Source organism: Struthio camelus, chromosome 15, assembly GCF_040807025.1.
Source record: "Struthio camelus isolate bStrCam1 chromosome 15, bStrCam1.hap1, whole genome shotgun sequence".
Lineage (NCBI taxonomy): Eukaryota > Metazoa > Chordata > Aves > Struthioniformes > Struthionidae > Struthio > Struthio camelus.
In genome coordinates, this window is record NC_090956.1 from 21,102,013 (window position 1) to 21,113,293 (window position 11,281).

Here is an 11,281-nt window from a genome sequence, read left to right on the forward strand (position 1 = left end):
GTGGGGAGGCAATGCTACCAGAATCTGATGTGGAAGGAATTGAGCAGACTGATTTATCTGGAAAAGCAAGCAGGCTGGGGCCCACTTTGTGGGCCAGGTGCCTTTGCAGTTGCTGGTGAGGCTGAGAGCAGAACATGGAGGGGGGTGGCTGGAATGAGGGATGCACATGCCTTTCACAGCAGGGAGCAATAAGCTCCCTTCCCCATCCTGAGCCCCTGCTACAGGAAGGGGAGGGAGTGGCAGGAAGCAAGATGCTCACTGGCGGGGGCTCTACACACCAGCAGCCATAAGGGAGGCAGAGCCTCTGAATGGCTTTTATCATAGCAACCATGAGGGCCTCTGAGGCATGGGTGAGTGACAGTGGTGCAGAGCTGGGCCTGGCACCACTGTTCCTGCTGCTTTACCCATATACATGCTGTGGAGCACCACTGGAGCTGGTCTTCACCATTCCCTGCCTGCCAAGGTGCTGTCCCTGCCACCACACGTGCCTGGCCCTGTTCCTCTGGCCAAGCTCATACTTGACATCATCAACCCCTTGTTCAGCTGAAGCATTCACATGGCAAAGCAGAGGCCTGCAACCAGTTGTGTTACTCCTGCCCTTGGCAGGTGCAGGGTGCTCAGCCTCCTAGGAGGCTGAGGTTTTTTTTAAACCAGGTACCAAGACAGGACTTCCACCACACCCCCTCATTCCTCCAGCTCCCCCTTCCCAGGTACAGCTGGCAAAGCCACCATTTGCAGTAGCTTCCAAGCACACTGGCTCTCAGGGCTGGCTTGTCACAGGCAGCACAAAGTACATCACACAACACCTTGCCTGCTGAAGCCTGCCCCCCTGCCCAATACAGCCTGGGGCAGCAATAGCCCTTGGCTGGGTCAGGGAAGCTAGGACATGAGCCAGCACACCTGAGAGAAGAACACAGCACAAAGGTGAGCCACAGCAGAAGACTTGGAGATGCTCTAAGGCCTTCTTCCCAAGAGCTGGACCATACAAACCAAGCAGGGAGTAAGCCAAAGAGCTTGCAACTTGGGTAGTGGGCTACCAAAGCTGGGTGTCTCTGTACATACACACACATGCACATGTTCCCCTCCTCCCCCAACCCCAGCACCCTCCCAGCTCGGTAGAGCCCCTCCAGCTCAGCAGCCAGGCCCCTACTGCAGCAGCCACTTCTCACCAGCTCTTTGCAAACAAATCCTCCCAGGCCAGCAAGCACCTCTCCACTGGCAGTTTCAGGGCTTTATTGTCTCACGGTCCTGGCTACAGAGAACCTCCTGTCTTGTCCAGCAGCTATGGTATGAGGGTGGGAAGGGTTGCACTCCTCCCTTTTGTCCACCCAGCACAGCACTGCAGTGTCCGTGGGATCTAGAGGCTGCAGGAGCTGCAACTGTCTGAAAACTGGCACTTAAGGAATCCTGGCTGGGGCCACACACAGCTCCTCTGCCCCCATGCTGGGCACAGGCAGGCAGGGAGTAGGGGGCACTCGACCAGGCATGGCTGTGGTCCGTTCCCGCTGTCCTCGGTGGGCTGGGAGAGTGGGTCACTTGATTTCTGTTATTTTTTTAAAAACGTGTTTCTAAATCTCGTCGATTCTGGTTTCTGACCAGATACTTTTAGCTTTTCTGGGTTACTTTTTTCTTTTATGAGCAGTTTTCGATTTTGGCCAGAAATTGCTGTGCCCACCACTCCTCCAGGTCGATGGGAACAAAGTCTGAAAGAGAGGGGAAGGAGAGAAAGAAAAAAGCATAGCAGAGCAGCTGGAGAAGGGAGTACAGCAAAGGGTGGTCCCATCAGAGCCATATTATTTGTCCCTGGGAAAGCGACACCCAAAGGTTCCCTGATCACTGTGCTCTGTCCCCCAAACAACAAGGCTGGGTCATGCCTTATGGGGACCCTCTCTTCCTGGATGCTGAAGGAGCTCTGAGGCTGCTCTCCAGGGCACATTCATTCCAGCTCAGAGCAGAGCTTGGCTGAGCTAAGCAGAGCTTGGCTGCCTGGAGACCTTGTTCCAGCTGCCTTTGGAGGAGAAGCAGGTTGCCCACCCATCCCTGCTGCATTCTGGCTCAGTTCCTTTTAGAAAGGGCAACAGGAAAGACAAGTCCCCAACAGCAGGACCCAGCACAGCAGGAGCTGGTGCAGAGGGCTCCTTTCCAGCATGATGTTGAGCCCACCTTGGCAGCTGGAGGGGACATCTTTTCCAGAAGAGCCATAAATCAGATGCTTGTTTGGGCACCCTTGAGAAAGCACGGTGCTAGGTGCCAACTCCTCCCACCTCAGCACTCCCCAAGCTGCCTCAGCACTGACAGGACACCACGAGGATGGACATACCCCAATCCTCCAGCTATTCCAGCAGTACGCTCCACATGCGGGTCTGGACCCAAACACTGTCCTACCACATCCATCTCCACCCAACCCAGTTCAGCTAAGGCCTCCATCTCAACCATGACACCTCTGTGTGCTTAGTCCCACATGAACATTCCTATCATTCCTCCTTCCCATGCTAGGATACAACCCTGCTCAGCAGCTTTGTCTGTGACCTGGGCTGAGACCATACCAACTCATTCCACTGTTAGGCCTGCAGGCCTGACGCACCTTAGAGACCACACACTGGGACTGCTTTTCACTTACTTTTCAGTCCGGGGTTCGGGGTTTTCTCTACGTATTGCACAGGGCCGCACACGTTCTCCCCTCTCTGGCTGTCGTCTAGCTGCTGCTCTACCTGCTGCCAGGCTGGGAGAGGGAGAATGTGCGGCAGATGAGAGGAGCGAGCCCCTGGGGCAGGCAGAGTCCAGTAGCTCAGACCACTTCATTTCAGACCATGCGCAGCACACCAGGCTGGCCCTGGGCTCTCCCTTCCTATCCAAACATGGAGCAGGGCTGGGAGACCCTGCCAGCTTGTTCTGCCCCCATCTAACCCTGCTGGCTCCCCTCTTCTAGATGAGGCACTGGTTGGTTTGGGGTAAGGGAATTTTCCAGCCCTGGGACTGTGCTGTGCTGTGCATGGGAGAGGAGCAGTAGCCTCTCAGTCCTCCCTGGGGCTGGTGCAAGGGAGACTAAGAGTACAGGCTGGAGTTCCCTGTCTCTGCCATGCCCCAGCCGCCAAGATCCCTGATGCAAGGCAGAGTCTGGGCAAAGCAGCGCGGAGGTGATGCTGGCTGCCAGCACAGCAGCCAGCAGCAAGGGAAGGGAGTCGCAACACAGCACTCACCTGGGAGGGACCCTGCTCTATCCAGCCCCCCACCTGGAACACAACTGTTAGTGGGTGTCTGCACCAACAGCCCTGCATATGGACACTCTCACCTTCATAGACAAATCGGACATTCTCCTCATGGGCCAACGTGTAGCACTCATCAGGGGCTGAAACATGTTGCGGCAGCACCTGTGGTCTTTTGCCGTTCACTCTGTTGAACACAAGTTTCTGGGCTGGACTGTTGAGGAAAACAGACAAGAAAGGGGAGAAATGAGAGAAAGAGTCGCTTTTCCTACCAAGCTCCAAATGAAGAACATATTTGGAGCAAGGAAATAGGGTGCCTAGACACCATGGTTCGCCAAGTAATTTGCTGCACAGCCTTGGCCAAATCACATCATTGCCTGCTGCTTCACTTTCCCTCTGGAAAACAGCTGCCTGAAACCTCACATGAGCCTCAGGCCCTCTGGTCAGGGCCTGGCAAGCTGGGCCAAACTCATGGCTCCACTATGCATCTTGTGCATATCTGTAAGTTCAGTTCAGATAGACAGTTACCAACTCACTGTCTGTCTAGAGCCCCACTCACACAAGGAGGTTCAGCGTGTGGCTGCTAAGCCACTATCCACTTGGAAAGGTTGGGATGATATGTCCGTACATCAGATTCTCAAAATTCCATCCTGCTAGACGAAGCGTTCAAAGAGCCTATGTGTGACCTGGCTCATGTTCCATCCCAACTGCTGCTCTCGCCTCTTCCTGTGCTCGGCCACAGGCTCCAAGAGATTCACCATCTTCTGGGTTTGCAGCAGGACAGCTTGTCCTGCACCCACACTAGACCTAGCACTGAGACCTGCCTGTGCAGGAGGCTCACATGCTACCCAAGGCAGGACACTGGGACTCAGTGGGAAGGGGAAACCAGGCAGCATGGCAGTTGTCAGCCAACACAGACAGCTCTGTCGGGGCAAGAGGTGAGATGCCAAACCTCAACCTCCCCTACTGCAGAGGCCAGGCAGCAGGGGAAGCGTGCCCAGCTCCAGACTCACAGGCAACATTCAACTACTTGCTAAGACAAGTGGCTATGAACCTAGTCTGGCCACATTCCACATCCGCTTTGCCACTGACCTCTTGACTGCCTTGTTAACTACCAATTATAGGTGTGAATTTTCTGTTAAACTCTTATTGGCACGGCACTGTACTCTCCCCAGTTGCTACCTTCTACTCTCCCTTGCTGGACGAGCAGCATGAAGGTGCAGAATCTACCCCATGTCCCCCTTTGCCAGCACTTTCAAGTCAGAAACATCCAGAAATGGACTGAATCCCCCTCCCACCCCAATAGAGGAGGACCTGGCAAGAAGGCAATGCTCAGCTCTTCCCAGCTAAGCATGTTCTGGAGCAAGGCAACACAACTCTGCAGTTCTGCTGTAACAGACTTTCTGGGTGAATCCCCAAAGCAGCAAGCCTGGCACAAGCAGAGCACTGCAACCAAACAGCTCACTCCCTGTAGAGGAAACAGCCTTTGTCATTGTGTTCATGCAAAGTACCAGTTTTATTCCTTTCCACATCTCCAGAGGTGAACATTTTTATTAGAGACTGAAGATCAACTCCCCAGGGGAAGAGCAGCAAAAGGGGCCTGCTCCAGTCTATGCTTCAGCACCAGGCCCAGGGCACATGCAGCGAGTGAACTGCTGATTCTGCTGCTCAAGGGAAGGATAGAGATGAACATGGCAGGACCTGTAACAGCTTCAATGCTCACTGCATTGCCCAGAAGCAGGCAGGCCCTGCATGAGGCAAGTCAGGCACTAAACTGAGCTGGGAGATTCAGTTTTCAGCTCTCCCTCTGAAAAAGGTGAAAGGGTTGATGCAGGATGACAGCATGTGTTAGGCTCAGGGCATGGAAAAAAGTAGTCTGGACCCAAAAATAGTGGGGAAGTGTGTCACACTCACATTGCTAGTCCATTCCTCTGTGCAGACAACTGACCTCTGTATTTTCTCATGCTCACTCTCACACATACACCACCTGCTAAACACTTACTTATAGTCAGGGAAAATACAACAGCTACTTATTTGATACTGCTACAGCAGACACCAATGAACCTGGGAGCTGCTGGCCTTTCCTTAGACTAGATTAAGGCCACAGTTCTAGAAAACATCTCACAAGAGCTCAAACTGTGAGTGAGCATGCTTAGGGGGTGTAGCTTTGTTATTCAGCTGGAGAAACCAAGGCATTCCTAAATAACTAATGCACAGTCATATGCATAGCTCTGAAGTCTAACTACTAGACAATACAGTGTTCTAATGCACTCCCTGGAACAAATGAAACGGGCAGAAATGAAGGGCTACCCTTTACTAGAGATGTTTCTTGAGGGTGAAGGGATACATTCTTACCTAACCAGCCTGGCTCAGCCCTGTCTCCCTGAGAGAAGGGGAGCTGCTCAACAGCACTGGACCACTCTGCCCCTAGGACTCCACTCATGAGAGCAGGACAAAAAAGAATTCAGCCTTAAGGGAAGGGTGTTTTCAAGTAGAGCAGAGAACAGCATAGATGGGGGTTTATATGGGGAAGCAGAGCATGGAGCAAGTAAGGGGAGCTCCTAGGCCTAAAGCTGAAGGCTGCTCATCTCTCTTTTCTCTGTTCCCTACACAAAAATGCAGTTGCTAAAAGAAAAAACCCATACAAAAAAAAAATCTGTTGCTAGAGCTGAAGCATCATAAAAATGGAAGTGGAATATTGTTTTGAATTGGGCAAAGGGAAGGGTCTCACTGCAGGCCACTGAATATCTCAACCTCTGACACCAGCATTTGCTGGAGCAGCCCTATTCCTCATTGCCATTAGCCTGAGGGTTTCCAACTCACTCCACAGCTGGGCCATGGCTGGACAGCACACTCCTGAGGCACTTCTAGAACTGAGGTGAAGCACTGTGGGAACTGGAATCTGACCAAGTTGTGGAAACCTGCTTCCTAGGAGCTAGGATCCCCTCCCAAGACTAAAGCCCTTAAACCAGCCCAGATCTGGAAATACACAGGTCCTGAAACTGGACACTTCAAAATGAAAGACTTGAGTAAGATTTAGCAGGGTGCTCTGTTCTGTGTAAAACCTTAGCAATTTCAGCTTCTCCACCCAACTTTGGGACAGGACACATCTAGAACAGTCATATTTCTCACAGGACAAAGTCTAACAGGCTCCAAGAACACAAAGATTAGAGTTTGCAGAGCAGATGAGACTTCAAATAGGCAGTGTGGTCCCAGCAAACACCTCCTCCTCCTCTCAGGTTCTCACTTGTCAACCTGCTTGACCAAATCTCAAAGCCATGAGCTTATCCCTGGACCAAGTTCCCCAGCCGCAACAAGCCTGCGGCAGGATGACACAACGCAAACCACACCAGGTACCCAGTATAAGCCACTGCCTGCGGGGCCACAGAATACCAGGGAAACATGACTCCCTGCCATAGGCAGCGTTACAGCCAGGAGGGTAAATAAATAACTTGCCTTAAGGACAGTAAATGTTTTACCAGTCATACCAGTTAATTTGTGAAAGATGACAGGCAAGAGAGGAGGATGGAAATGAGGCTTTTTATTCGTTTCTTGAAGATAGAGGAAACAGGGAGAAAGTTGTTAGTTTTCTCTCCTCCCACATTATTTCCCCAACAGAACGGATAACTGCCTGATCTGCCAGGGTCTATGGATTGCCACCAGCTCTCCAGCTCTGTGCTTGTTAAGAAAATCTCATTAAGAAGAGAAGCGATCACTACTCCAACTCCTGTCCAACATCTTCAGCTACATCCATTAAAAGTTGGGACAGTGTCCAACCCAAAACTTCATTTTATTTATTATGGACAGAATCAAAATTTCTCATGGGCCATCATGATGTTTAAGTGAATCACGATACATAGGCAGCAGCCACACTGAGAAGCCTCTGCTTGGACATGTCCTTCTAAGGGGTCTCCAGGAGTAGTGGGAAGGGGGGGGGGGGAAGTAGGCACAGAGACTTCTAAACAGAAAGAAGTCAACCCTTTGTCATTACAGAACAGCAAAAATTGAAATGCACAAGCACAGATCAGCACAAATTAGAAGTCTTGCCATGTCAAGGGGCAGCCTTGCACAGTGAAGAAATCTTGCTGCCTGCTAAAGAGCTCCAGAAAAAGACAGTCACTTGTAGCAAAATACACGAAGGAGCCACCTTTACCAAAAAACCCTGATGCTGGGTGATCATGCCCTGAAGTAATTTCACCCATCCCCATGGAGGGTTGCAACAAATCACTGATAAAGATCCTGCAAACCTGATCAAAGACATTGCCTGCCTACAGGACAGCACTCCATGATAACAAAGGCTGTCTGCCACAAGAGCACAGGTACTTCAGAGGAGGCTGTATCAAACCCACAGCACATCTTGAATGCCTGAAGCAGAAAGAGCTGGGAGAAACCCAGAGGATTATTTACAGATCACCCCACTGCCCATCAGTAGGTTTAGGACAGGAATAAACTACATAGCCAAACCTGCTGGTGGGGCTGCAGCCACCACGCCCAAAGGTGTTACAGACACATCAAAGCAGCAGGTAGGAAAAAAAAAAAATCAGCCAGCAAGGTCAGGACTTTCAATTCTGTCATTAGCAGCAACTCTAAACCATCATGCAGCCAGATTATGCATATACAGCTGCTTATATGCCAGTTCTGCAGTCCCACAAGAGCATCACAGCACAGTCCTGCGCAAGCATGTTCTGTAAGTGGGGTGTGTGGCCTTGTTTAGGGAAGAAAGGTTTGTGCAATCAGTCTAACTCACTCCCCCTGAACTTTTGGATCAGTTGCACAACTTTAGCCAAATTTGGCACTAGGGCTGAGTTTTCACAGGTTCTGTGGAAAAAAGGGAGCTTAGCAGGAGAGAGAGAGGGCCATGCAAATTATATCCCCACGGACAGGAACATGATCTGAGCCTGCAGGACATCAATGCAAATCCACAAGGATTCTCTGGTGTTTGTCCTACAACAACCTGGGCTTCATAGACTCCTCTGGCCACAAAACTTGTTTTCCCATGATTTTATGGGAACTACATTCAACTTCAGCCAACACAATACCTTACTTACATTCCTTTGCTATGCAGGTAATTGCCCCAGTGATGCTGTAGGATTATGAACAGAAGGAGAAATGGGGCCAAGGGGTATAACTGAGGGAGAAGTACCACTAATCTTTCTTTCCACAAAGGAGTGACTCAAGCTATGAAAACCCAGTGAGCCCCATAAGCAAAGAGCATCCTGCTGCAGCAATTAATCCAAGATCAAGGTTTCTATTTCAGCATGAAAGTGTAATACTTCCCCCCCCCCCCACGCACACACAGAACAAGTAAACAGAGGAACAGATTAGGTTGCAATTTTTGCTCTAATTTATTGAATGGACATCAGGACATAGCAAGTGGGTATGACAGCTTCAAGTCAAAACAGTCTCACATCTAAAGCAACACCAGATACCTTAGTGACACCATCACAATAGTTTCTAAAACACCTTCATAGCAATTCTAATTGATTTCTGCATGTAAATTAATATTAGTCAAAAGCAGAGTGATCTTAAAAGGAATATACAATCCCAGTTACTTGGGCAATCCAATCATGCAGTACACTAAATAGCAGAGTCTTCCAGCAGGTCAGTTAGCATAGGACATAAGAAATTAGTGTTGCAACAGCTTGTTGCTGAGTTTTTCAGCCAGGCAGCCTGCAGCTTTTCTCTGCGGTATTCCTGAAGCATGGGTTTGGAAAAGGATGGTGCTTAAACAAGCAGAGCACTCCCATCCCAGCAGTAACGCTGGCAGAGCGGCTCTCTTCACTCCAACCCAAGTCCACCCACCAGTTGCAACGCGGGCTCCTTCAGCAGCACGTGGGGGTGGTTGCTGTGTGGGCACCAGCCAGGGCACCCTGACAGCAGGGCTCACTGCTCTGGGGGCAAGCACCAGGGGCTCAACCCATCCTGTGAGGCTGTCCCCAGGGGGACCCTAGGCCCTATGGCCATGGGGGCAGCAGGCCACCTCAGGGACCCAGCAACCTGCCTCTGAGCCCTGGGAGGTGGAGAGGGACAGCAGGCCCACCACAGCCCCCCAGGGCAGTGCAGGGAGAGGGGCCCGCCTCAGGCCTCCAGGTGCCACCTCAGCCCCCTGGGACAGTGCAAAGCAGGGGGGCACCTCAGGTGTGCCCCCCCACCCGGGACAGTACAAAGCCGGGGGGGCACCTCAGGCACACCCACCCCACCCGGGATAGTGCAAAGCAGGGGGGGGGCACCTCAGGCACACCCACCCCCCCACACACCCAGGACAGTGCAAAGCAGGGGGGGGCACCTCAGGTGCACCCCCCCACCCCCCCACACACACCCAGGATGGTGCAAAGCAGGGGGGGGCACCTCAGGCGCACCCACCCCACCCCCCACACACCTGGGACAGTGCAAAGCAGGGGGGGGGGCACCTCAGGCGCACCCACCCACCCCCCCAACACACCCGGGACAGTGCAAAGCAGGGGAGGGGGGGGCACCTCAGGTGTGCCCCCCCCACCCGGGACAGTACAAAACCGGGGGGGCACCTCAGGCACACCCACCCCACCCGGGATAGTGCAAAGCAGGGGGGGGGCACCTCAGGCACACCCACCCCACCCCCCACACACACCTGGGACAGTGCAAAGCAGGGGAGGGGGGGGCACCTCAGGCGCACCCCCCCCACACACACCCGGGATGGTGCAAAGCAGGGGGGGGGCACCTCAGGCACACCCACCCCACCCCCCCCACACACCTGGGACAGTGCAAAGCAGGGGGGGGCACCTCAGGTGCACCCACCCACCCCCCCACACACCCGGGACAGTGCAAAGCAGGGGGGGGGGCACCTCAGGTGCACCTCCCCCACATACACCCGGGACGGTGCAAAGCAGGGGGGGGGCACCTCAGGCGCACCCACCCCACCCGGGACGGTGCAAAGCGGGGGGGGGGGGCACCTCAGGTGCACCCACCCCCCCCCCCACACACACACAGGACGGTGCAAAGGAGGGGGGGCCACCGGCGAGCCGGGGCGGGGCCGGGCCTGCCGCGGGGGCCCGCGCCCCGGGGGCCCCAGCGCCCGCCCCACAGGCCCTGCTCCCCCCCCCCCCCGCCGACGGGGCTCCTCGAGGGCGTCCGCGCCGCCCGGGCGCTTGCCCGCCCCCGCCAGCCCCTCCTCCCGGGAGCCATGCGGCAAGGACAGCCTCGGTAACCTTTCCCCAAGGTCACGCCGCCTCCCGCCGGCCGCGCAGCCCCGCTTCCCCAGCCGGGCCGCGGCGGGCCCCCGCGCCACCCTGCCGCGTCGCGCGTGGGCGTCGGGGGCGGCAAGGTGACCAGCGCCCGCGCCTCCGCCGCGCTCACCTCGAGAGGGGCCAGGGGCTGGGCTGGTGCCGGCCCCGCAGCTCGCCCAGCTTGCTCTCCACCTGCTGCTGCGTGGGACCTGCGGGACGATCGGGCACGCGTGAGCCGGGCCGCCGCGGCCAGGCGCGCCCCGAGAACCGTCCCGCACCCCAGTACCTGTGCGCCGCTGCGTGGCCAGCTTGCTGGGGCCCCGGGTGATGGTGTACATCATGCGCCGCGGCAGCCCCCTCCCCGGGCCACTGCGGCGGCGCCGGGACCCCGCGGAGCCGCTGCCGCCCCACCACCAGGCGAGTGCAGCCGCCGCGCGCCGCCGCCGGGCCCTTTAACGGGCCGGGCCGCACGCGCCGCGTGCGCGACACGCCCCTCGGCCTTAAAGGGCCAGAGGCCGTGGGAAAGGGGGCGCCGCGCGCGGCAGGCGAGCACGCGTGGGGGCACAGGAGACACAGGCGACATGTTTGGGACACGTGTAAGACACAAGGGTGACATATGGGAGAAACGGGGACGTGCAGGAGACAGGACGCAGGCACGCGTGGAGATGTAAGAGGCGCAGGACGCAGGACACAGCATGCATGGATGTGTAGGACACACAGGGACACAGGAGACACAGGCACACATGGAGGTGTAGGGGACATAGGGACAGGGGAGACAGGCAGGTATTGCTTGTTGCTTCCCTGGCGTAATTTAGCAGGGGGACCCCAGAGCTGCGGATCCGGCCTGTTTCCACAGGCACCTGTACGCTGGCT

At 55.0% G+C, this 11,281-nt stretch overlaps 1 protein-coding gene across 2 annotated transcripts; it reads right to left on the bottom strand.

The window, feature by feature from the left end:
- Positions 1-1,216: 1,216 nt before the first annotated feature.
- On the bottom strand, positions 1,217-10,948 carry MCRIP2 (MAPK regulated corepressor interacting protein 2). Of its 2 annotated transcripts, XM_068909239.1 has the most exons (5): positions 10,695-10,948; positions 10,539-10,617; positions 3,293-3,420; positions 2,621-2,722; positions 1,217-1,703 (listed from the first exon to the last, which is right to left on the bottom strand). In XM_068909239.1, the coding sequence occupies exons 1-5, from the start codon at positions 10,747-10,749 to the stop codon at positions 1,633-1,635; spliced, it is 435 nt and encodes a 144-aa protein (XP_068765340.1). In that variant the 5' UTR covers positions 10,750-10,948; the 3' UTR covers positions 1,217-1,632. The 2 variants fall into 2 exon arrangements, with proteins under 2 accessions (XP_068765340.1, XP_068765341.1); XM_068909240.1 differs by lacking the exon at positions 2,621-2,722 and having other exon boundaries at positions 10,695-10,902.
- Positions 10,949-11,281: the final 333 nt, after the last annotated feature.

Excerpts from the sequence above, each read along its gene's own strand:
- MCRIP2 (XM_068909239.1), bottom strand. The coding sequence starts at position 10,749 with ATGATGTACACCATCACCCGGGGCCCCAGCAAGCTGGCCACGCAGCGG. Across the intron at positions 10,618-10,694 it reads GGCCACGCAGCGGCGCACAG|GTCCCACGCAGCAGCAGGTG; the intron begins GTACTGGGGTGC and ends ATCGTCCCGCAG. Across the intron at positions 3,421-10,538 it reads AGCCCCTGGCCCCTCTCGAG|TCCAGCCCAGAAACTTGTGT; the intron begins GTGAGCGCGGCG and ends TTTCCTCAACAG.